Genomic DNA, 24,644 nt, shown 5'->3' on the forward strand with positions numbered 1-24,644 from the left:
AAGGTAATGCAGCCACCACATCTAATGACAGGTAAGCTGCAATATATTACTTTTAAGGTTTGGGATTTAATTCTGCTTTAAAAAAACAAAAAAAGCCTTCAACCTCATAGCTGTATATCTGCAATGTGAGATCGTAAACTCTTCGTTATGAGGGCCACATATATACAAACATTAGATGTCTGAACAAAATCCCTATCAGAGTCCCCTCTTACATGAGGGTCTCGTACATCAGGTCCCCCATCAGAGTCCCCCGCCAAAATCAGGTTCCCAATTAGAGTCCCTTTTTTCATTAGTAATACCAATAATAATAATGATACCAATCTTCATAGCATGTTACATTGCCAAACAAAGGATTCAAGCCAACAATTTTAGACCATGACTACACAGCGCCCTCTTCTGGTCGCCTCTATTTGTGTCATATGAAATTTGTAATGTCAAACACTGCTGGGTGATAATTACAGGCACTTGACTAATCCTCCTAATCGTCTTTCTTCCTGTGAATAATGTAATATGCAAATGTGAAAGGCTGAAAACCTGTTCAGTGATTGATAACGGATGTGCTGCTTAATCAGATCATAAAATGAACATTTTCAGCAAAATTAAAAAAAAAAAGATAAAAAAAAACCCGACAAAGAAAGTGTGCAAAATACATAAAATGAACACATATCTACAGCTCAGTGGTAAAAGCTGTTCATTCCAGAAATGTGAGGCATTGGTGTATTTTTTAGTGATCATTTATTATTAGGAAAAGTAATGTTACAGTGGGCATAGAAAAGAATCAACCCCCCTTTAAAATAATCACATTTTGTTGCTTTGCAGCCTGCAAAGAAGACAGACACAGTCTTTCTTTTAACCAGCTATATTTATATAACATCCAAGTGAATGATATAACATCAAAATGTCAGAAAAAAAGAAATAAATTCAAAAACAAAAATCACTGATTTGGAAAAAGGACCACACGCTCCTAAAAATGACTCAATCAGGTGTAGCTAATCGCCTTCTCAATGGTACACAAAGCCATTTGACTTTCAATTGTGACCAGCTATGGTCATTTTGATTAGCTCAGCATAAAAAGAGCTTTCCTGGAGCATTTCAGTCGCTGGTAGTGCAACTGAAGCCAACAATTAACTATGGGTGGCAAGGCACTGTCAGAAGATCTCTGGGATAAAGCTGTGGACAGGCTCAAGTCAGGAGATGGATACAAAAAAATTCAAAGGCTTTATCAATTCATAGAAGCACAGTGAAGTCTATTATTAAGACGTGGAAGGTATTTTACAACACAGACCCTCCCTGGATCAGGACGTCGCTCCAAACTGGAAGCCAGGATAAAACTGGTTAGAGAGGCTACCAAGAGGCCTACAGCAACTCTGAATCTGTGTCAGGAATTGATGACAAGGAGCAGTCATTGTGTACATGTGACAACAATATCACAAATTCTCCACAAATATGTCTTGTTTGGGAGGGTTGCAAGAAAAAAGCCACTCCTAAAGAAATGCCACATGTAGTCACTACTGAGCTTTGCCAAAATGCACCTTGAAGATTCTGAGGCCACATGGAAAAAGGTGTTCTGGTCAGATGAGACTAAAATTGAATGATTTGGCCTCAACACTAAACAATATGTCTGACGGAAATCCAATCCAGATCACCATCCAAATACCACCATTCCTACAGAAAACATGTAGGTGGTAAAATCCTGTTATGGGGGGTTTCTCTGTAGCAGGGACTGGAGTACTTGTCAGGATAGAAGGAAAAATGGATGGGACAAAATATCATCAAATTCTTGAGGAAAATCCTCTGTTCTCTGCCAGAATGTTGCCAATGGGAAGAAGGTTTACCTTCCAACATGACAATGACCCAAAGCACACAGCAACAATGAGCACACAGTTGTTGGAGGAGAAAAAGGTGAATGTCCTTGCATGGCCTAATCAAGAGCCCAGACTTCAACCCCATTGAAAACCTGTGGAGTGGACAAATATTGCAGTCTAGATGTGCAAAGTCAGTAGAGACATATCCCAACAAAGGCTGGAATTAAAGCAAAAGGTGGTTCAACAAAATACTGACACAAGCGGGGGGATCCTTTTTACAACTCAGTGATTCTGTTTTTGAATTTTAAAAACAAATTCTGAGATATTGGTGTTATATCTTTCACTTGGATTATAAATTGCACTGAGTAAATAAGCTGGATAAAACGAAAATGTGTCTATCTTCATTTCAGGCTGCAAAGCAACAAAATGTGATTATTTTAAAGGGGGGGGGGGTGATTCTATGCTTTTATATACCTACTGTACAGTACATGTGATTGTTACAGGCATCGGATGCCAGATTCTTCAAATCCTCTATCATACATGATCTGCAATCATATCTAGTGGCAGACTGCCTTGTTTCAGGAAGAGTTATTTTTCCAGTTTTTGTGGGCATGGCAGCCCATTCATTTGCATGGGCTTCAGTGCCTCTGTTTTTTGAAAAAAAAAAAAACAAAACAGGGCCGCATGGAAATCACATGGTGCGTTTGACCATGTGATTTCCCTGTGGTTTCCACACTTGAAACGGTCTGCAGGTTGAGATGCATTGGGGTGCCATTAAGAATGAATGGCAGCCCTGCGTGTCTCATAAGAGCTGTGCGATTGGGCTGTGGGTGGTTGACTGTGCGGAAGTAGATGCGATTCCCGCAGGCTGTCAGCACAGTGCGGGCAAGTTTGAACCAGGGCTAAAGGCCAGCTGAACTTTTAATTTGGAAGGATACATTTCAGGTGAATCAATTGCTCTATTGTAAAACCATTGGTCTCTCGGCAAAGGTCTGAGACGCTCCCTGCCAAGTCAAAGCTTAAGAACCTCTTTATTAGTTTTCCTGGGATAGGAGTAAAGTAACTAAAATAAATTAAATAAATACATTTGAAAAAGGGAACCAATGAATATCTGACCTGGTTAAATGAATTGCTCCAGCCGAATGGGTGAAATTGTCAATGAAACAAACTTTGAAACATTTGCTCATCTCAAATTAGCAGGATTTTACTTTATACAGTATGTCTTCTTTGTTTTTATTTCTGTAAAAAAATTGCAGAGTAACTTACCTGCTACCTTCTTGCAAGAGAGCGATGGCAATTCGGATTCGGTTCCTTAAAAAGATCAGCATGAGTATGATGATCACTTCCACAATGCAGAGGATAATCACTGTTGAAGGAACAATGAAAACTCAGATTCAGGTCATCCCTTAAGCACATGCTCATACGAGTCAATTTCGATAGGAGTTTCAGTAATTTTCCATTTTAATATTGGGTGCCTCGAGATGGTGCATCATTTGTAGGGTTCCTTGACTGAAAAAAGGTGGAGAAACACTAGTCTAGATCTACTGTCTCCTGTCCTGATATCATATTTGTGATATAATCTCTGGGAACCTGTGGTTCCTTTTAGATGGACTAGGTGTGTCTAGTAAGTCATTGTCCAGACTTTTTATGACAAGTTTGTTATATTTTAATGGAATATTTTAATGTTTAGTGGAGGTACTTTAGTGGAGGCATTTTTCATCTTTTGATTATTATTTAACTTTTTGTAAACTTTTTCAATAAAAGTTTTTTTGATAAAAACACACGGTCCCACAGAGGTAACCTTTTTTGGACTTCTCTTAGCCAAACTATTTTTTGGAATATAGTGCTTAGGTTACGAGGACAGCACCTTATATTGGTGAGTTGTTGGATCTTTGATTCATGGGGTAGGGGATCCGTATAGCTTCAGTTGCAAGAAAAAGTATGTGAACCCCTTGGGATTACGTGGAGTTTTGCATGAATTGGGCATAAAATGTGCTCTGAACGTCATCTAAGTCACAACAATAGAAGAACACAGTCTGCTGAACATAATACTACACAAACATTAGATGTTGCCATGGTTTAATTGCACATAACATGTAAACATTCACAGTGCAGGGAGGAAAAAGTATGTGAGGCCCTAGCTTAATGACTTCTCCCAGAGCTAATTGGAGCCAGGAGTGAGCCAACCTTGACTCCAATCAGTGTGATGATATTGGATGTGTTGCTGACAGCTGTCCTGCCCTCAAAAAACACACACACCTGTTTTGGGTTTACTGGTTTCAAGAAGCACTGTCTGATGTGAACCATGCCTCGCAGAAAAGAGCTCTCAGAAGACCTACGATCAAGAATTGTTGACTTGCATGAAGCTGGAAAGGGTTACAAAAGTATCTCCAAAAGCCTTGATGTTCATGTGTCCACGGTAAGACAGACTGTCTACAAATGGAGAAAGTTTAGCACTGTTGCTACTCTCCCTAGGCGGGGTCGTCCTGTAAAAATGACTGCAAGAGCACAGCGCAGAATGCTGCATGAGGTAAAGAAGAATCCCAGAGTGTCAGCTAAAGACCTACAGAAATCTCTGGCACATGCTAACATTTTTGTTGACACATCTACAATAAGGAAAACATTAAACAAGAATGGAGTACATGGGAGGACACCACGGAGGAAGCCATTGCTGTCCAAAAAGAATATTGCAGCACGTTTGAAGTTTGCAAAAGAACACCTGGATGTTCCACAGCACTACTGGCAAAATATACTGTGGACAGATGACACCAAGATTGAGTTGTTTGGGAAGAACACACAACACTATGTGTAGAGAAAAAAAGGCACAGCACACCAACATCAAAACCTCATCCCCACTGTAAAACATGGGAGGGAGCATCATGGTTTGGGGCTGCTTTGCTGCCTCAGGGCCTGGACGGATTGTTGTCATTGATGGGAAAATGAATTCCAGAGTTTATCAAGACATTTTGCAGGAAAACGTACGACCATCTGTCCACCAACTGAAGCTCCGCAGAGGATGGGTGATGCAACAGGACAATGACCCAAAGCATACAAGTAATTCAACAAAACAATGGCTGCAACAGCACAAAATACGCCTTCTGGAGTGGCCCAGTCAGAGTCCTGACCTCAACCCGATTGAAATGCTGTGGCATGACCTTAAGAGAGCGATTCACACCAGACATCCCAAGAATATTGCTACACTGAAACAGTTTTGTGAAGAGGAGTGGTCCAAAATTACTCCAGATCGTTGTGCAGGTCTGAACTGCAACTACAGGAAACATTTGGTTGAGGTTATTGCTGCCAAAGGAGGGTCAACCAGTTATTAAGTCCAAAGGTTCACATACTTTTTCCTCCCTGCACTGTGAATGTTTACATGTTATGTGCAATTAAACCATGGCAACATCTAATGTTTGTGTAGTATTATGTTCAGCAGACTGTGTTCTTCTATTGTTGTGACTTAGATGATGTTCAGTGCACATTTTATGCCCAATTCATGCAAAACTCCACGTAATCCCAAGGGGTTCACATACTTTTTCTTGCAACTGTATACTTTTTTTATGATCAACAAAAAGAAGCTTCAAAGTGATTCAGTAGCACAATTAAATATATATGTGCATATAAATAAATAAATAAATAAATTAGTGATCATAAAAATGTGAAAAAACTAAAAGTCCATAAAAAAAAATCTTTTCCACCAAATTATTTCTTCTAATTCCCAAAAGATCACCACGTGCAATAAAGATGGCGTTCCCCATTTTGGGTGTGCACTCACCAGACAGCCATGCCTCCCATTCTCATGGTTGGCTAAAATCACTTATAAAGTGGATCCAAATGGGAAGGAGATCAGTCAAAATGGATATTATCACACTCTTTACTCATCCTCCAATTGCCATGATCAGCTGGCACCATTTCATAGGTTAACAAATTCCTAATAATGAGGAACTTATAGCAACATGGATAACACTCTCCTTCTTCTGTCAGTCAGGGACTGCTCCTGGGGACACGTAGGACGGCTCTCCTCCCGCCAGTCACACTGACACTCACTGGGGATGTTGACACACTGGACCAAAAATCTTTTTGTTTTATATACTTTCTTCTACCTGGCCTGTTCCCTAAATTGCCTTTGCTGCTTGAATATACAGACAGGAGGAAGCATTTTCTCAATCTCTTCTCCACTAATAATAAGACAGCAAAATTCTAACTTTGTAGCAGGTCACACGGTTGGAGTTTCCTTTATTAAGAATGGCTTAAGGATGAATTCCAGGTATGTGTATTTTATACATAGTTAGAGCTTGAATCAATGCATATAACATACCTGGCTGATCCCCCCGAAAACTGGAAATCACTAAAGTAGTAACTGCTACTCCAGCGATCTCCACTTGCTTCAGGGTCCCGTGCCAAGCAGCTGCCCTGCTGTACTGTGAACACAAGAGGTTGGCCAATCGGCACAGGTGCCATTCAGATAATGCTTTGCATTTTCTTAATCAATGCAAAGAATTCTCTGATTGGACGAGGTGGAGAGCGTGCAAAGCATGCTCTAATTGGACATGGTGGAGAGCGTGCAAAGCATTCTCTAATTGGACATGGTGGAGAGCGTGCAAAGCATTCTCTAATTGGACATGGTAGAGAGCATGCAAAGCATTCTGTGATTGGACAAGGGGAAGAGTGTGCAAAGCATTCTGTGATTGGACAAGGTGAAGAGTGTGCAAAGCATTCTGTGATTGGACAAAGTGAAGAGTGTGCAAAGCATTCACTGAATGGCGCTGGTGTCAAGCGTCTGGCCTCCTGTATTCAGAATACAACAGGGCACTTGGAAGCAAGCGGAGATCAATGGAGTAGTGATGTCTACTTCAGTAATTTCCAGCTTCCATTTAGATCAGCCATACAAGGTATATACGTTGGTCCACTGATCCAAGCTGGACCAAAGTAACTATGTATAAAATATCCATACCTAGGATTCTTCTTCAACCTGTCTTTTGAAACTGCTCAAAACAGAAATCCACAGTACAGATATATCTGGTATCTGGTATTTAAGCACAATCAATATTTCTAACCCTGATTAGTGGGGGGTCTGTTTGGCCTCTGAAATGTGCTGTTTTTTTCTGCTATGAACCAATGTTATCATTAAAATGCTGGACTCTTGGACATTTGTTTGACACTCGCATTGGACTGTGTATACGTATATTCTCAACTCTAGGTTTTACCCCCCACCACCACCAGATTTGTGAAGTGCTGTTGAGATAGAGCTAGTGTGCTCAGAGATAATTTGATTGACGCTGAAAATCTGTATCCAACGCCTTGCTTTTACTTGGCCAGGATAAGAGTCTACAACAGTATAAAATGAGGCAGGAGGATGCCTGAACAAAGATGGCTGTCTTGGAGAGAAAAACAGATTACATGCATTGTCAGCTGAAGTAGCGTGATCTCTGTGGGAGGCAACAAATTCCTGAAGTGTTGCAGATAGCAGACCATGCATGTGCTGAAAGCCGGCCATAGACAGTTCCTCCTGAACTGGCCGAGATTCGAACCATGTATGGGCAGGCTGAATGTACATAAGTTGATCAGTTGATTAACTTGGGTACAACCTGCCTGGTGGATTTTACATGTAATTATCGCTAGCAATAATCACTGTGTTCTCCAGCAGGGACAGCTTCTCCCTCCCAGAGAACACAATGCCTCAGCAGGAGGGATTCCCGTCAACCCGTGGTTGCTGGAGAGAAATTTGCACCGTCTATGGCTTGCCTAAGAAAAATATATCTAGTCATAGGTCCACTTTAATGCATTGTAAACAGCAACCACAACAAGTAATTATCCTGCCCCAAACTACCTCACCGACCTGATACCCAAATACCACCCTACCCGTAATCTTTGCTCCTCACAAGACCTCCTACTTTCTAGCTCCCTGGTCTCCACTTCCCACGCCCAAATGCAGGACTTCTCCAGGACTTCCCCCATCCTCTGGAACTCACTACCCCAATCCATCAGACTGTCACCTACCCTCCTCACCTTTAGGTGCACCCTGAAAACCCATCTCTTCAGGGAAGCCTACCCCACTCTCACCTAACAGCCGATCTCCTCCACTCCTCCTACCACTCCATCCCCCACAGCCACTTCCTCCTGTGCCACTATCCCCTCCCTCCTAGATTGTAAGCTCGAAAGAGCAGGGCCCTGGACCCCCTCGTGTTTTGTTTTGTTACTGTATTGTCTCATGTTCTGTCCCCCACTATAATGTACAGCGCTGAGCAAACCTTGTAGCGCTATATAAATACTGTATAATAATAATATCCTGAGTGACCAATGACAAATCTACTTTCACTTTTAGAACTCCAGTAAAGTGAAATCTGATTGGTTGCTGTTTGTTACTGGACTTGCTGCTTCTAGCCCTGCCTGGCATTATTGATTGTAAAGACATACTCACTGAATGCCAGCCATGTTTCCCTGAGCTGTAAGTAGACTCGGAAGTCCGTCTGCAGCCCAATGTCAGAGATAGTGAGGTCAGATCCCGGGACGCCTCTCAAGCTGTCATATTCCCAGTAACAATGCCAAATTCCTGGGAGCAAAGATAGGGAGATGTATTATATACATTCAATCCTAACAAAATGATCACATTTTTTCAGAAAGTTCAGAAATTGAACATGTGCTGGAAAGTATTTTTGGTGTAGATTTCATAACATTTTGTAACAGTTTCTTAACAACCTAAATATACGGAGCCAAGAGAAGGTGCAGTGCTATGAGCTGTACAGTATAGACAGAGAGAAAATGAATTACAACTTGAATTTCATCTATAATGCTTTTTAGATTTATTTTGTTTAATGAAAATACAGTACATGTGATTGTGATCAGCTTAATGTGCAATGTATAGTTTGTGAGCACCTGACCAATACACCTACTGTATAATAATACCATGGGTATGGAGTTGGTCATCCTTTGCTACTATATTATTCTTAACTCTTTTGGGAAGGCTTTAGCAGTATCTCAATGGAAATTTGTGCCCATCCAGCCAAAAGAACATTTGTGAGGTCAGCTACGGGTTGGATGAGGAGACATACGAGGTGGTATCAAAAAGTTTCTAAGCTAGTTTTGTAACACTCCAACAGATGGCAGCACAGGGCTGCATGCACAGTCAGAGGGAGCACCGACCTTCATAAGTCAATGTGCCAAAAGACATCGCCCAGTGTCCATCTGGTAGCACCTGGTACTTTTTTTATTAATATTTTATAAAATTTTTCATTTCATCTATTCCATTCCAATATACAAAATTCAACATCACTTATTCAAATGTTTTCACCCAAAATACAACATATAAATTACAAATACAAACCTCCCCCCCCACCCCTTTCTCTCCCAATCTCATCCTTCCCCCCCTTTCCCTACCCTCCTACTCCCTCCCACTCATCAATCCTCTCCTTTTGAAGTCCTAAGGTTTTCAATATACTTTCCGTTAATTTTAACCTTCAATTAATTTAACCTTCCTAAAGTCCTTCCACTTTTTCCACTTCTCACGAAAACCTTCCATTTTATCTTCCTCTAAATGGTAAAATTTCTCCATTCCATATATATGATCTACTCTCATAATCCAATCCCTTATTTTCGGTGCTTCCTTTTCCTTCCAGAATTTAGGAATTAAACTTTTTGCTGCATTCATATATTGCAATAACCCAGAATGTTTATATTTTTCTACTGTTAGCTCTGTTGCATGTAAAAGACATATCCCTGGATCCTTTAATATTTCTGTCCCCGTTAATACTTGTATTTGTTGGACTATTTCTTCCCAGTATTCTTGGATTTTATAACACTCCCACCAAATGTGACCTACCGTGCCCTGTTCCCCACAACCCCTCCAACATAAAGGTGATTTATCTCTATTCTGTCTGTGTACTATATTTGGTGTCATATACCACCTCGCCAAACTTTTATAATTCATCTCTACATCTTTCATACATACGGCCACATCACACTGAATGCACCTGATCTCATCTCATCTTAGAAGCTAAGCAGGGTAGTACCTGGTTAGTACCTGGATAGGAGACCTGGTACTATTCTGACCATGTGTGTTACCACATCTGATATTTCATCATGGACAAGTTAGAACAAAGAGCAAATGTGAAACTGGGCAAATATGCCACAGATACATTTGACACGATTCAGCAAGTTTACGGCAATGCTGCAATGAGTTGTTTGAGGTGGCACTCACGCTTCAATAGCGGAAGAACATAACTTTAAGACAACGAGAGATCGGGAATACCTTCAACAAGCTCAACCCCTGAAAATGTTGAAATGTCAAAACCATTTGGCAGCTTTTGCATGATGAGAACAATCCACAACACTGCTGCCATTGTCAGTGTGTCATACGGAGCAGTCCAGACAATCCTCACGTTTGATTTGAACATGCACCGTGTTGCTGCCAAGTTCATCCCAAGGCTGCAATGATCTCACTTCCACATCCACCCTACTCACAAGATTTGGCTCCTGCAGACTTTGCCCTCTTCCCAAAGATGAAGATCCAGCTTGAAGGTCACCGTTTTGACAACATTGTGGAGATCCAGCATGAATAGCAGAAGGAGCTTGACACATTTTGAAAAGAAGACTTCCAGGACACATTCCAGGTGGTAGGAATGCTGGGAGAGCTGTATTGCTGTGCAAGGGGACTATTTTGAAGATGATAGTGTGTAAACATAGATAAATAAAGTACTTTCTTGTAAACAGAGCTAGCCTCAAAACTCTTTGGTACCACCTCGTATAAGAGTCTCCACTCTTCCAAGGCTTTTTACAAAATTTTGGAGCGTGTCTGTGGGCTTTTGTGAGGTCAGGTATGGATATTGTTTGGAAGACCTAGTTTACAGTCCGCATTCCAATTTATCTCAAAGGTGTTTAGTAGGATTGAGGTTAGGGCTCTCAAGTTCCTCCACACCAAACCTATCAGAACATGTCTTCATGGAGCTGGCACAGTCATGTTGGAGCAGAAAAGGGTCTTCCCCAAGGACCACAAGGCTGGGAGTGCACAACTGTCTGAAATGTCTTCATACTGTATGCTGTAGCATTAATTGTACTCTTCACTGGAATCACCTGAACTTAATCATTAGGAAAGGCGTCCACATATGTTTGGCCATATGGTGTAAATTTGTTATTTGTTTTAAAAATGTGCTCCCATGTATAATATGTAACATACATATGCAAGTTCTGCTTACTGCTGTTGTATAATGAACGTGCCTCGCTGTTTACTTCTCTCAGGAAATGTTTTTGGGTCAGGTCTGGTTGGAAACATCAAACTTTCTTGAGACTAACTTCGCACTGTGAAAGCATGTAAATCAAACAGGAATTGCACCGCATTCCTGTGCAAATCTCATTTATTTTATGGCTCAAATCACACCGCATCCATATCAAAAAGGTGTGGGCAGCTTATTTTATTCACAATGGAGCCAGATCGCATGTGTGTTTATACCCATATGATCCAGTTCAGGCAAACGCACTGTGTTTGCGACCTGCTTTTGGGATGTCATTAATTTTCCATTGACACCCAGAGCAGATCACAGAACACAGGAATTGTTGTGTTTCCCACACATCAGTGTGAACTGGGGCTTAAGGCTAGCTGAGCATATCTCAACATTCATTAAGTTCAAACTGATGCTGTACGGGAAATGCAGCGATTCCTGTGTGTTTCCTGCACCACATAGCAATCACACTGTGTTCTGCAATCTGCTGCAGGTGACAATGGAAAGTTAATGACACCCCAAAAGCAGGTCACAAACACGGTGTATAAACACCAATGCGCAGTTCCAGTGCAAATAAAAAAAACAGCCTTTTTGATGCGGATGCAGTGTGATTTGAGCCATAAAATGAATGGGCTCAAATCGCACCGCACAGAATGACATGGAATGTGGTGTGGTTCCCCATCTTTTCCCCTGCTAGCTGTCACAATTAAAAAAAAAAGCAACAGTGCGGCTTTATCTGCCCAGCCACATCCGTTATTCAGCGAGTTCTGTGAATGAAAAACTACAAGAACCAACATCCTTTGCGGCTGTCAGTTTGTTCACCTGAAAAAAAATATGCATTTATTCATTTTATTTTTTTTAAAAGTGAACTTGTCCGTTAAAAGCTCTCTTTTTTTTTGCCTTTGTCCTTTCCCTTAATGTCCTGTTATGAAGACTCAACAGGGAGAGAGTGGAAATCAGCTCCTAGCTTCAACTGGAAAGAACCCCATTACTAAACTCCGGGGGCGGAGCGATATGCATTGAAGGGTGTGGCCTGGTTTGGGGCACACACACTCATGCATGGGGTTTTGCCATGTTATGCGGCTTAGGGGACTCTTTCTTTTGAAATGTAAACCTGCACTATCCACAACGCAATAAAAAATAATTGACTGTAGATATGGGAGTCACCAACCAGGAGAAATGTAAGTGCTATTAATCTTTTGCAAGGTCCTTTTTTAATTTTTTTTTTTTTTTGGGATGGTGACGTAGTTGTACTCCCTTAGATATCCATGTGGCAGACAGTGCAAAGGAACAAGGAAGGAGGAAACGATGGACAGAGAATATAAAGACAAGTGAGTTAAGGCAAGCAAGATGAGAAGATGGAGGCAAGGGAGAAGCGAGAAAAGCATGAAAGAATATTGAAGAATGGCCGGGAGAGAAGGCTGTGGCCAATGTTTCAGACTGTGATGTACACATGTATGCTCTGCTTTTGTTTTAGTACCCTGATAACACTTCTAGATGACTAACTACCTGGTCTACAGATGAAACCACAAGAGGGAGGATCTCTATACTGTATCTGCATATTGATGGCTCAGTCCATCCAAAATGATTTCTGTTCCTGGTTGGTCTTGGAGAATTAATCCACTAGACAGTTTAATACCTGCTGGAATTTGTATTTATTTTATATTTCTTGGGGGCAGCACAGTGGCTAAATGGTTAGCACTTCTGCCTGACAGCACTACGGTTGTTGGTTCAAATCACAACCACGGCACCACCTGCCTAGAGTTTGCATGTTCTCTCTGTGCCTGTGTGGGTTTCCACCAGTTACCTCCCACACTCCAAAGACATGCTGGTAGGTTAATTGTATCCTGTCTAAATTGGCCCTAGTATGTGTATGTATGAATGTAAGTCAGGGACCTTAGATTGTACGCCCCTTGAGGGTTAGGGACTTATGTGAATGTACTATATATATGCAAAGCACTGCATAAATTGATGGTCCTATATAAGTACCTGTAATAATAAAATATCACAGAGAATATAACAGGAAAAGCTGGATGGGAACCCACAAAGTAGAGGGAATTATAGAGATCTCACTGTTGGTGTATTTATTTCAGGTACTTATATAGCATCATCAATTTATGCAGTGCTTTACACACATATATATATTGTACATTCACATCAGTCCCTAACCCTCAAGGGGTGTACAATCTAAGGCCCCTAACTCACATTCATACATACACGGGGCAATTTTAGACAGGATCCAATTAACCTACCAGCATATCTTTGGAGTGTGGGAGGAAACCCACACAGGCACAGGGAGAACATGCAAACTCCAGGCAGGTGGTGCCATGGTTGGGATTCTAACCAACAACCCTAGTACTACCAGGCAGAAGTGCTAACCATTTAGCCACTATGCTGCATATGGAAGGCACAGTGCCTTGGTGTACTCAAGACATGTGAAAAGCCAGAGGCTAACTTAGCCCACCAGGCTCCAACAACAATTGAAATATCACTCTTGGGTAGACTAGTCCTTTAAATACCTTCATGAAATATGAAACAAGCATTTAAAACTGTAAAAGCCAGATTTTTATTAAAACCGACATACAGGCATGATAAGGCAACCTTTGATTAAGATATTTTTTTTATATATAAAACATTTCATATGTTTTCATTTACCGAATCATATCACCCCTTGAAATAGGTGGGGAAATGTTATTTCTAAAAAAGAAAAAAAAATAAACAGCACTTACCATACCCAACAACTCCAAGAACACCAACTATAAAAATCCAAAAAAACACCCCAGCAGTAAACCTCAGAAGAATCAGGAACAACAGGCTGATGACCATTGCAATGAAGAGAGCTCTACCGGAAAAAAAAAAAAGAAAAAAAAAGCAAAACACAAGAGCAGGATGTTTACTTAGAATTATAAATGGCTACAAAAAAGTCGTCTAAAGAATCTAAAAAGATACGTTATCAGCTCTGGCCGCTTTTTCAGTAAATTAAATTATTTACCCTTTGCCAAAAACTCAACATACTGAAAGCAAGCAGATTTGTTAAATGTGACCATTTTTAAGATCAAAAACATCTTTTATTCAGTTGTACATGGAGAAACTGTCACAACCTGGAAATAATTATGGCCAGGTCATATCCTGCTTTTAACTGTTTTATCAAAGGAAAGGGAATATCTACCACTTACATTAAAATCCAGTACCAGGAGCTAGCGTAGTCCTCGAAAATCTTCATCCCGACGGATCGTGCATCAAGCACGCTATTGATACCACTTTGGTAAAAAGAAAGCAAAAAATAATGTTTTTTTTTTTGTGTTCTCAAAAATCAGCATTGCAGGTTACTTACTAACACTGAATTAAGGGCTCGTTCACACCAGATGCATGGAGCTATGCTTTTTGGCACTGATCAACGCAGGCTCAACGACAAGACAACAATCGTTTTCTATGTTCCCTAAGGAACCGCACCACATTCGTGTGCAAATCACATGTTATTTGTGTGCAGTGCGATTTGAGCCATACATTTTGTATGACTCTAATCGCACCGTACCTGCACCAAAAAGGTGCAGGACCCTTTTTTTGGTCCGCGCTAGAATTGTATTGCATGGGTATTCACACCTATGCGATCAGATTCTGCACATCGTGCCGCGTTTTGTGGACCGCTTTTGGGGTGTTGTTAAGTTAACAAGGTGCGATTCTGATACGGTGCGGAATTTGCACAGAAAACTCTGCGAATTCCACACTGCATCAGTGTGAATCCAGGGCTGAATGCACCACAGTACACACATCAGAAAACAGATGCAGTGTTTTGACAAAAATGGGTTCAGGTACATGACCAGAGATAGGCTTGTCCACTCCCCATTACCACCATGACTGTTCCGTACAAACCCCCCTTTCCCCTTAACCAATTATACTTACAAAACACATGACACCAATTTTGGAGTAAATGGCCAACATGGCCTTTTATTAACAACACAAATTTAAATACACCAACCATTCCTTATAACAGAAACCCAAAGAATTGTTGTTGGTCTTCGAAGGCACCCCCAAACAATCCGAAATGCACCTGCGGACAACCATATACACTAGGCCTCCAGCCGCAACCAACCAGCTCGGAGACAACCATACCGTCCGCAGTGCAGCACCACCACCTTCCAGTTAAACCTTGGTTAACTGGGAATGTCCCCGGGCATCCCATACCACAGATGGGTCCCACACCATTGTTTTTACCTTCCAAGATAAGAACCGCCTCCAAAGACCAACAACCGCCCAGGAACCAACATAACCCCCCTTTACCTGGAGGGACCCAATACTCACCAAAAACAGGGAGGGCGGGAGGGAAGCTCACACTCCTGACTTCCAGCTCAACTGACGCCCCCTCACTGAAACCCCCCACCCTAAGGTGCAGGAAACCCCACCTACTCTCAACCTTCCACCAACCAAATACCCCCACTATCAAAACAAACCCCTTGGATCTGCCTTAACCCTTTCTGTTCCTCCTTCCCCACTCTGGGCCTAGTCATGTATGCCCTGCGCCATTTCTTCTTTCTTTTTTGCTATGTGCATTTCTTTTTTTTTTGGCTAGTGTATGCACACTGAGGTTGCATATGAAAATGAATGGGTACCATAACACGTATCAATGCATTGAGCAATGTGGACATGTAGAAGTGAAGAGACTCTTAAAGTGAACCTGTGCTTTACCCAAGCAAGGCACCGAAGCTTCTTATACCTTTGATACATTAGTATATCGTTTTCCTAAAATTATTTTCAGCTGGAATGTTTTACCAACAGCTCATCATCACTATGGTGTGCCAAGGAAATTCAGCAGCAACCTTAATTTATGGAAACGCAACTAACGGTTTGAATAGAAACCATGGTGCAGCCCTGGCAACCTCACTCATTGGTATTTAACTGTGGTGTCTTGGATAGGAACCATTGTGCCACCCTGGCCACATCACTCAATGGTATTTGACTGGTGACAACGGCACAACAAGCACCAATTTAGCCATGAGGCCCAATTGTTCAGTACAGCAGAGCCAACAAACCTTGAACTTTCAGTACACCTTACTGACCCTAGCAGTTGGGAGGGATGTGGCATTCAGAAGATGTTAAAACATGTCCTGAGCACCCCTCCTTTGGGAGGATAAAAATTAATGTAATGTTTGATGGAAATTTGTACCTTAAAGCAGAGCTCCACCCAAAAGGGGAAGTTCCGCTATAAGCCTTTGTCTCCCACTCCCTATTAAGGATTGGCACCTTTGGGGAGCGGGTACCTGAATTTGACAGGTTCCCACTCCTGCTTCTGCTGCGATCGCCTAGGTGATTGGAAGCAGAAGTTGTCCTCCCCCCCGTAGTCTTCTGGGACACGTGACAGGTCCCAGAAGACTACGGGGCCATTCACAACGCGCAGTGCTTCTCGCGCATGCGCAGTGGTCACCCGGCTGGATCCGTAAGCTGTCACAGCCGAGTGCCCACACTGAAGATGCCGGTGCGGGGAGAGAAGACGGCTGGTAAAACCAGCCATGGCGAGGACACCGCTGGATCATGGGACAGGTAAATGTCTGTATTTTAAAAGTTAGCAGCTACAGTTTTTGTAGCTGCTGACTTTTTTTTTTTTCAGGTGGAACTCCGCTTTAATTCAGTGCCAGTACATAACCATTATAATGTACATGATGAAGCTAACATATGCATTTAAGATCCATACAAGATTGGGTTAGAATTCCAGTTAGTAAATTGTTCTACAGTAATAGGCAGCCATATGGCATCTACGCAACAAATGTTATATGCAAATAAGAAACTACTTGGTTGTTTCAAGCCAAATGTTAGGAATTATGCAAATATATCTCTTAGGGCCCTAGTCAACAGTGACAAGTATAAAAAAATAGGACCTGCAAAAAGGTATGGGCAGTCTATCATATATATTGTAACTGAAATGGTTAAAGCTGAACTCCAAGGAGAAACACGCATTAAAGTGTTACTAAACCCACAGCAGTAAAATCAGTCTGTATATGCAGTAAAGCATGCTTGTTATTATACTCACTGTGGAAACTAAGGGGTTAATCATTTGCATTGTGTAGACAGCCTGCTTGATCCTGTCTTCTCTGATACTCCCCTTCTTCTACTGTCCCCAATCCATCTGCGGATAGTACAGAGCTCTAGAAGTCACTGCACATGCTCAGTTTGGTGTGTATTGCTAGAGAGGTTTTTTTCTTTGGGAGGGTGCATGTGGTCAGCACAGAGCCAATCAGCACTGCGGGTCAGGAGTCATGCAGCCTCATATGACAGTGAGAGCAGAATGAAAACTCCTCCTACAAGATTAATCAGTGCTCAGGTGGACACTAATAGAAGTCACAAGACTGCTGTATACAGCTGATGAGAAAAGGTATTTAGCAGTTTATATTTACTAAAATAATTGCACTTCCATGTTGTGTGTACTGTGGGAGACCAGATATAGTGAATGCAGGATCCTGGGAGACCAGATATAGTGAATGCAGGGTCCTAGGAGACCAGATATAGTGAATGCAGGGTCCGGGGAGACCAGATATAGTGAATGCAGGGTCCGGGGAGACCAGATATAGTGAATGCAGTGTCCGGGGAGAGCGGATATAGTGAATGCAGGGTCCGGGGAGACCAGATATAGTGAATGCAGGGTCCGGGGAGACCAGATATAGTGAATGCAAGGTCCGGGGAGACCAGATATAGTGAATGCAGGTCCGGGGAGAGCAGATAGAGTGAATGCAGGGTCCGGGGAGACCAGATATAGTGAATGCAGGGTCCTAGGAGACCAGATATAGTGAATGCAGGGTCCGGGGAGACCAGATATAGTAAATGCAGGGTCCGGGAAGACCAGATATAGTAAATGCAGGGCCGGGGAGACCAGATATAGTGAATGCAGGGTCCGGGGAGACCAGATATAGTAAATGCAGGGTCCGGGAAGACCAGATATAGTGCATGCAGGGTCCGGGAAGACCAGATATAGTGAATGCAGGGTCCTGGGTTTAGTAACACTTTAATTCAGATATGTGTTTAGTAAAAACAAAAATGTAAATGTCCAGTGTTTTAAATGTAACTAGTGTAGGTACTTGATATCCTGTAATGGCCTATACAGCAGCAGTCTGGGAGAGGGAGGAGCAGGACCAGGAGCCAATTAGATGTGATGCAAAACATATGGGTTGCTAAGGGGAATTCTCACAGGAGGAGAAAACAGAGTGAACAAAGGGATAGCTAATCCCTGTACTGCTGCAGGGGGTTAGGAGGTGACCTTAAAGCAGAACTTCACTCTCTTGATCAACATTGACTGTTTTTAATTCTGATGCTGCTAGAATTAGTAAATAGATGGTAAAGTATATCGTATGTACTTGTTTAATTTTTTTTTAACATGCCTTCATTTACTTCCTGGTTTCCAGGCCTAGGCAAATGATGTCATACATCCCAGCAGTCTTCAGGAGGGGTTTTCTCAGCTAAATACGCCCTCCTGCCTGCATACTTGAGATAAAAGCAAATGGATTCCAGAAAATGAATGCTACATCAGTGGTCTTCAAACTGTTGCCCGATGCCTGCTGCGGCCCTTTGCCTGCTGTTATCCGGCCCTTGGGGCAATATTCCTCTCATTGACACCAATGATGGGGCACTATTCCTCAAGCCAACACCATTGATGGGGCACTATTTCTCCCACTGACACCAATGATGGGGCACTATTCCTCAAACTGACACCATTGATGGGGCACTATTTCTCCCACTGACACCATTGATGGGGCACTATTCCTCAAACTGACACCAATGATGTGGCATTGTTTACCCCTACTGTCCCAGGACATTTCTATGGCCACAGTGTAGTCCCTCTAAAGTTTGAAGGACAGTAAACTGGCCCTTTGTTTAGAAAGTTTGGAGACCCTTGTGCTACATGAATCATCTGCCATTACTCAAGATGGTCACAATCAGATATGCTAAATGGTGTTTTTTAAAGTTATTTATCAGCAAAATAAAGTATATAGACATGAATGGATGGGGGAGTTTGCTTTGAATATTAAAAATTAATTAAATTGTGTTCTTGGTTTGTGGTGCCAGGTCACTAGCCCGATACCTTTTTAAATGACCCTTTTAAGGATTTTTAACACAAAGGAACCCTTGAAATAACTTTCAGGTCTCACGGAACCCCTGCTAATAATCAGTATATTTACACCTCATGGTACTTTAGTGTGAAGACTGTCTTGTAGAGTGAAGAATAAATAAAAGTAAATGCAATGTGCCATATATTTCATAATTGGTACCCTCTACATCAAAGTACATTTGGCTCTATTCATCAAAACTACTGTGCTAATGCTCAAATTGATGCTTAGAAGATCAATGTCCACTTTCACTGGTTGCCTGGAAGAAGCCCCATTATAATGGTAATCAGTGGGAAGATTGCTCCTTAAGCTGGCTATATACTTGTAGACTTTCAAGAACTCATACAAAAATGTGTTAAAAAAATTCTCAGTACAGGTGTACCTCGGTTTACGAATTTAATGCATTCTGCGGGACTTTTTGTATTGCGAAAAGTTCGTAAACCGAAATGCAGTTTCCCATAGGAACACATTGAAAACCAATTAATCTGTTCCAGAGGTCAGAAAAAAGTATTTTATCTGTTTAAAACTCTTAATGAAGTGCACTTTAAAGGCATAAATACTGTACAGGGACATGATTAAAAAAAAATCGTACATGCATTGAAAACCAATCAATCCATTCTGGAGGTCAGGAAAAAGTGAAAAAAAATCTTATCTGTTCAAAACTCTTTATAAAATGCACTTTAAAGACATAGTACTGTACAGGGACATGATTTTTTTAAAAAAATGCGTAAATGCATTGAAAACCAATTAATCCGTTCATATTGCAAAAAAATTCGTAAACCGAGTCATTATTTTCAATGGATTTATATTCGTAAACTGAAAATTACATTAACTGAGGCGTTCGTAAACCAAGGTACACCTGTACATTAAACAGCTTGATGAATGCCATTTTAACGTAGTTAAAAATTTCATTTGTGTTTAACATTTGACTTTAACTTTGCCGAACAAAAACTATGTTCACTGTTACAAATTAATTTGTTTGGGAAAAAATTTCCATCTTGCTCCTTCGAATTTTCTCAGCAATGCAGTCCACTAATGATTAGAAAATAAACAATCTTGAAACAAAACATTTCTCATGAAATTCTACTAGTGTATATCCAGCTTAACATTGGCAGTCATGGGGAAGAATACCTCCCTTACAGATGGCTAAACAGATCATTGGTGTCAGTGGTTACTCATCTGAGGGGCAAGAAATTGCTCATTGCTGAAGGAACCTATAGCAACCTTAATAGGAACCCTAGAGTTCCATGGGAAACCTGGTTGAGAAAGACAGTTTATGTCTTCTAATGGAAGATAATTACTATTTCTCCTATTTGCTCAGTCTCAATGGATATCACCAATGGACAAGACCAAGTGGTTACCCGCTGTGTGTATATCTAGTTTCAAAGTGTACATTATCTTTCTATTTTTTATTGTATAAACCCTTTCAAGCATTTGGATCACCATTTTCTTGCTTTCGGCAGTCCATACATTTCTGGATGCTTTAGTACCTGTTCAGTAATGTCAACCTCAATGAACAGTTTGTGAACCATTCCAGTAGACTTTGCCTGGGTAAATGTCAGGCAGTGCAAATAGTAATGTTACTAAATCAGAATTGTCTTCCGGCTGTTGAATAGGGCCCCTTATTAATAACAGTGAAAGCAACCATTTTGAAAGACGAAAAACCAATTGACACAACTCATTAGGTGGCAACAATAGTATCCAAGTTTTATCAAAATAAAATGGATGCCTTCATTGCGTCCACTTGCCAGAATCATCTTCACCATGCCAAATCCTGCCAAAAGGGCCTGGCTACTTCTAGGATTATTTATTTTATCATGCTAAGCATATTTTTTCCAACAACGGATGTATGACGCGGTCGAGGCCATACATCACTGGCGTTATTAATGGGTTAAACATTATGTAATGAGAATGTACACATCATGCTCTTGTGTTGAGTGTTGGCTTTCATGCAATATTGGCATGTTTAGTATAGAACACAGCAAAGACTGTCCACTTCCTGCGTCTGGGAAATGAAAGGAAATGTAAACCCTAAATGTGCATCAGAAACAATAGTTTTTTGTTTAAAGGGCAAAGACAGCCATAGATGGAATGAATCTTGAATGGTTCAGCAGGGACTGGCCAAGATTTGATCTATCTATGGGCAGGCTAGTTGTACTGAAGTCGATCCATTGATCATCTACAGTACAACCAGCCTGTCAGATTTTGGGGAAGAATACTTCCCTTACAGATGGCTAAACAGATCATTGGTGTCAGTGGTTACTCATCTGAGGGGCAAAAAATTGCTCATTGCTGAAGGAACCTATAGCAACCTTAATAGGAACCCTAGAGTTCCATGGGAATCCTGGTTGAGAAAGACAGTTTCTAAAGGATATGTCTTCTAATGGAAGATAATTACTATTTCTCCTATTTTCTCAGTCTCAATGGATATCACCAATGGACAAGACCAAGTGGTTACCAGCTGTGTGTATATCTAGTTTCAAAGTCTACATTATCTTTCCATTTTTTATTGTATAAACCCTTTCAAGCATTTGGATCACCATTTTCTTGCTTTCGGCAGTCCATACGTTTCTGGATGCTTTAGTACCTGTTAAGTAATGTCAACCTCAATGAACAGTTTGTGAACCATTCCAGTAGACTTTGCCTGGGTAAATGTCAGGCAGTGAAAATAGTAATGTTTCTAAATCAGAATTGTCTTCCGGCTGTTGAATAGGGCCCCTTTTTAATAACAGTGAAAGCAACCATTTTGAAAGACGAAAAACCAATTGACACCACTCATTAGGTGGCAACAATAGTATCCAAGTTTTATCAAAATTAAATGGATGCCTTCATTGCGTCCACTTGCCAGAATCATCTTCACCATGCCAAATCCTGCCAAAAGGGCCTGGCTACTTCTAGGATTATTTATTTTATCATGCTAAGCATATTTTTTCCAACAACGGATGTATGACGCGGTCGAGGCCATACATCACTGGCGTTATTAATGGGTTAAACATTATGTAATGAGAATGTACACATCATGCTCTTGTGTTGAGTGTTGGCTTTCATGCAATATTGGCAAGTTTAGCTATAGAACACAGCAATAACTGTCCATTTCCTGCGTCTGGCAAATGAAAGGAAATGTAAACCCTAAATGTGCATCAGAAACAATAGTTTTTTGTTTAAAGGGCAAAGACGGCCATAGATGGAATGCATCTTGAATGGTTCAGCAGGGACTGGCCAAGATTTGATCTATCTATGGGCAGGCTAGTTGTACTGAAGTCGATCCATCGATCATCTACAGTACAACCAGCCTGTCAGATTTTTTGTTGCATGTGATTACTGCTGGCGGTTGTAGCCACCATCAGTAACCATTGTGTTCTGCCGGCAGAGAAGGCTCCCTGACGGCAGAACACAAAAGTGCTGCAAGAAAGAAAATCACATCGTCTACAGCTTGCCTATGTTTGCCTTTACTGAAAAAAAAAAATGATGAACTAACACTGGACCCCCTCCCCACCCCCCACTCCCTTCCCTCCTGGTCCCCACTGTATTTACCTATGGTGATCATGAGCTCTCAGAGCTCCCGCAGCCACCTGTGCCAGTCTAGGATTTGAAGTTCCCATTGTTCTCCCTCTTCAGCATTTCCAGGATGGACCAGATGGATTCTGATTGGTCAGCACCATCCTGTACTATGGTGTGCTAAAGGATTTTAACATACCTGTAAGTGTATTTTAATCAGTCTTGAACATCTTGATCATTCAAAGTGGAACTTTATTCGGAAAATTAAATTCTGCTAGATCACTTCATGATGGCCCCTTTTCCAAGTATAGCTGTGTAAAGCATTAAAAATAAAGGCCTATACTGTCTAATATCTCACCCTGCTCTGCACATGCTCAGTTACTCTCTATTTTTAGGCATTGTACTTAATTTGCAGAGGCCAATCTGCTGACAGCCTATAGATTTACTGCTGCTCAGGGGCTCGGAGGTTCAGCAAAATGGCAGCCTCCAGCACAGGGGCGGACTGACCATTTGGAAACTCGAGCACTGCCCGAGGGCCCAGGGTCAGTAGGGGGCCCAATGAGATGCCCTTGGTACCTTTTTCGTAGGCTTTTTTGAGTTTGGGCAAGGACACAGGGGCCCCATGATCCCCTATTGCCCGAGGGCCCCATGAGTTGTCAGTCCGCCCCTGCTCCAGCAAGAAGAAGCAGGAAGAATGCTGGTGACAATTTACAGCACACACTAATTTTGATAGCATAATTATTAATGTGGAATACATGTTCCTCGATAAAGAACATTATGTTTATCAGGTTGTTATGAGTAAAGTTCCGCTTTAACTCGAGTTCCACGTCATGCAGGGTACACCGTGTTGTCACTCATTGTAACTGAGCCTGCTTCTCAGAATCTACATGTATCCTGCATGATAGTGGGCAGGCACCCTTTATTTGCAGCCAAAGCGTCCCACTGACCATGTTGTTATCTCTTACACACTAGCAATGAATCAGTTTCTGATCAGAACTTTCCTTCTCCTTCTCAGCATAGATCATGTGACGATATTCCTAGGCTTTCAGTTTTGTGGGCAGTACTGAAGGAACCTACAGCAGCATTTTTTCCAGGAAAGGTATTTTAGAATTCAAACAATCCTTTATCCATCCCAGCATGACTTTTATTTTAGCTTTAGACCTCATGCACACTTGAGCTCACAAACACTGCTACAAGTGTTCGAGGGTTTTATTTTTTTTCATGCCGCTAAATGTCCCTCCATGTTAGCCTATGTGTCCCTGTACACTATAGGCATTTATAAAGGTTTAAAGGCAGGGGTGCTCAACCTGTGGCCAGTAGGCCACATGTGGCCCTCTGAGTCCTTTGATGTGGACCTCAACTTCAAACCAAAGAAGTGTACTTCTTTTTTTATCCTGTGGGTTTGGTGTGCTTTCTGAAAGTGCACCAAAACCTCTGAATGTGGGAGTTTTGATGCACTTTAATAAAGTGCACCACACACGCGAGATAGAATAGAAGTTTATGGCAAGCGCAGCTAGCTTGCAGGAAAGCTGCAGTTGCACATTTCTGCACCCGCGGTGCGGGTAAACCGCAGCTCATCAGTGAGAAAGCAGTTCTATAGGGGGCTCATGACCGTAAGGGCTCATTTACAATTGCGGTTTGGGGGGTTGCAAAACCCCTTAATTGAGATGTGTTTTTAATCACACCACCCCCTCAACCATTGGTGTAACATCAGGGGTCACAATGGGGACCCTGCCCCATGCTCCAGAGGGCCCAGGAGGCCTCCCTGTCACATTATACTTTACACCTGGACAAGAGGGGCGGCATGTACAGGAACCGATCCTCTCCATTTTCCTCCTGCAACCGCTGAATGCCAGCTCCTCTCCCTCCTCCCACCGGCATTCAGTGGCTGCAAGAGGAAAATATTCATTATGCTATTCAAAATATAAAATTCGAAATTCTGCACCATCTCATTTCATAGTGGCCCACAACCAGTTACACTTAGACCCTGTTCACACTTGAGTGTTTTTCAGCTCAAAGCTCAACGCTCAAAGACG

At 41.7% G+C, this 24,644-nt stretch overlaps 1 protein-coding gene across 5 annotated transcripts in view; it reads right to left on the minus strand.

The window, feature by feature from the left end:
* Positions 1–24,644, minus strand: part of SLC44A5 (solute carrier family 44 member 5) — a 288,360-nt gene that overhangs the window by 61,710 nt on the left and 202,006 nt on the right. For all 5 annotated transcript variants that reach the window (XM_089692177.1, XM_089692180.1, XM_089692176.1 and 2 more), the window contains 4 exons: positions 14,194–14,277; positions 13,747–13,859; positions 8,224–8,355; positions 3,072–3,171 (listed from right to left, as the gene is read on the minus strand). In XM_089692177.1, coding sequence (XP_089548303.1) covers positions 3,072–3,171; positions 8,224–8,355; positions 13,747–13,859; positions 14,194–14,277 — 429 coding nt within the window. The remainder of the gene's footprint in view (positions 1–3,071; positions 3,172–8,223; positions 8,356–13,746; positions 13,860–14,193; positions 14,278–24,644) is intronic.

Source organism: Staurois parvus, unplaced genomic scaffold (genome assembly GCF_062004578.1).
Source record: "Staurois parvus isolate SC_StPar_1 unplaced genomic scaffold, SC_StPar_1.0 ptg000578l, whole genome shotgun sequence".
In the NCBI taxonomy this organism is placed as follows: Eukaryota; Metazoa; Chordata; class Amphibia; order Anura; family Ranidae; genus Staurois; species Staurois parvus.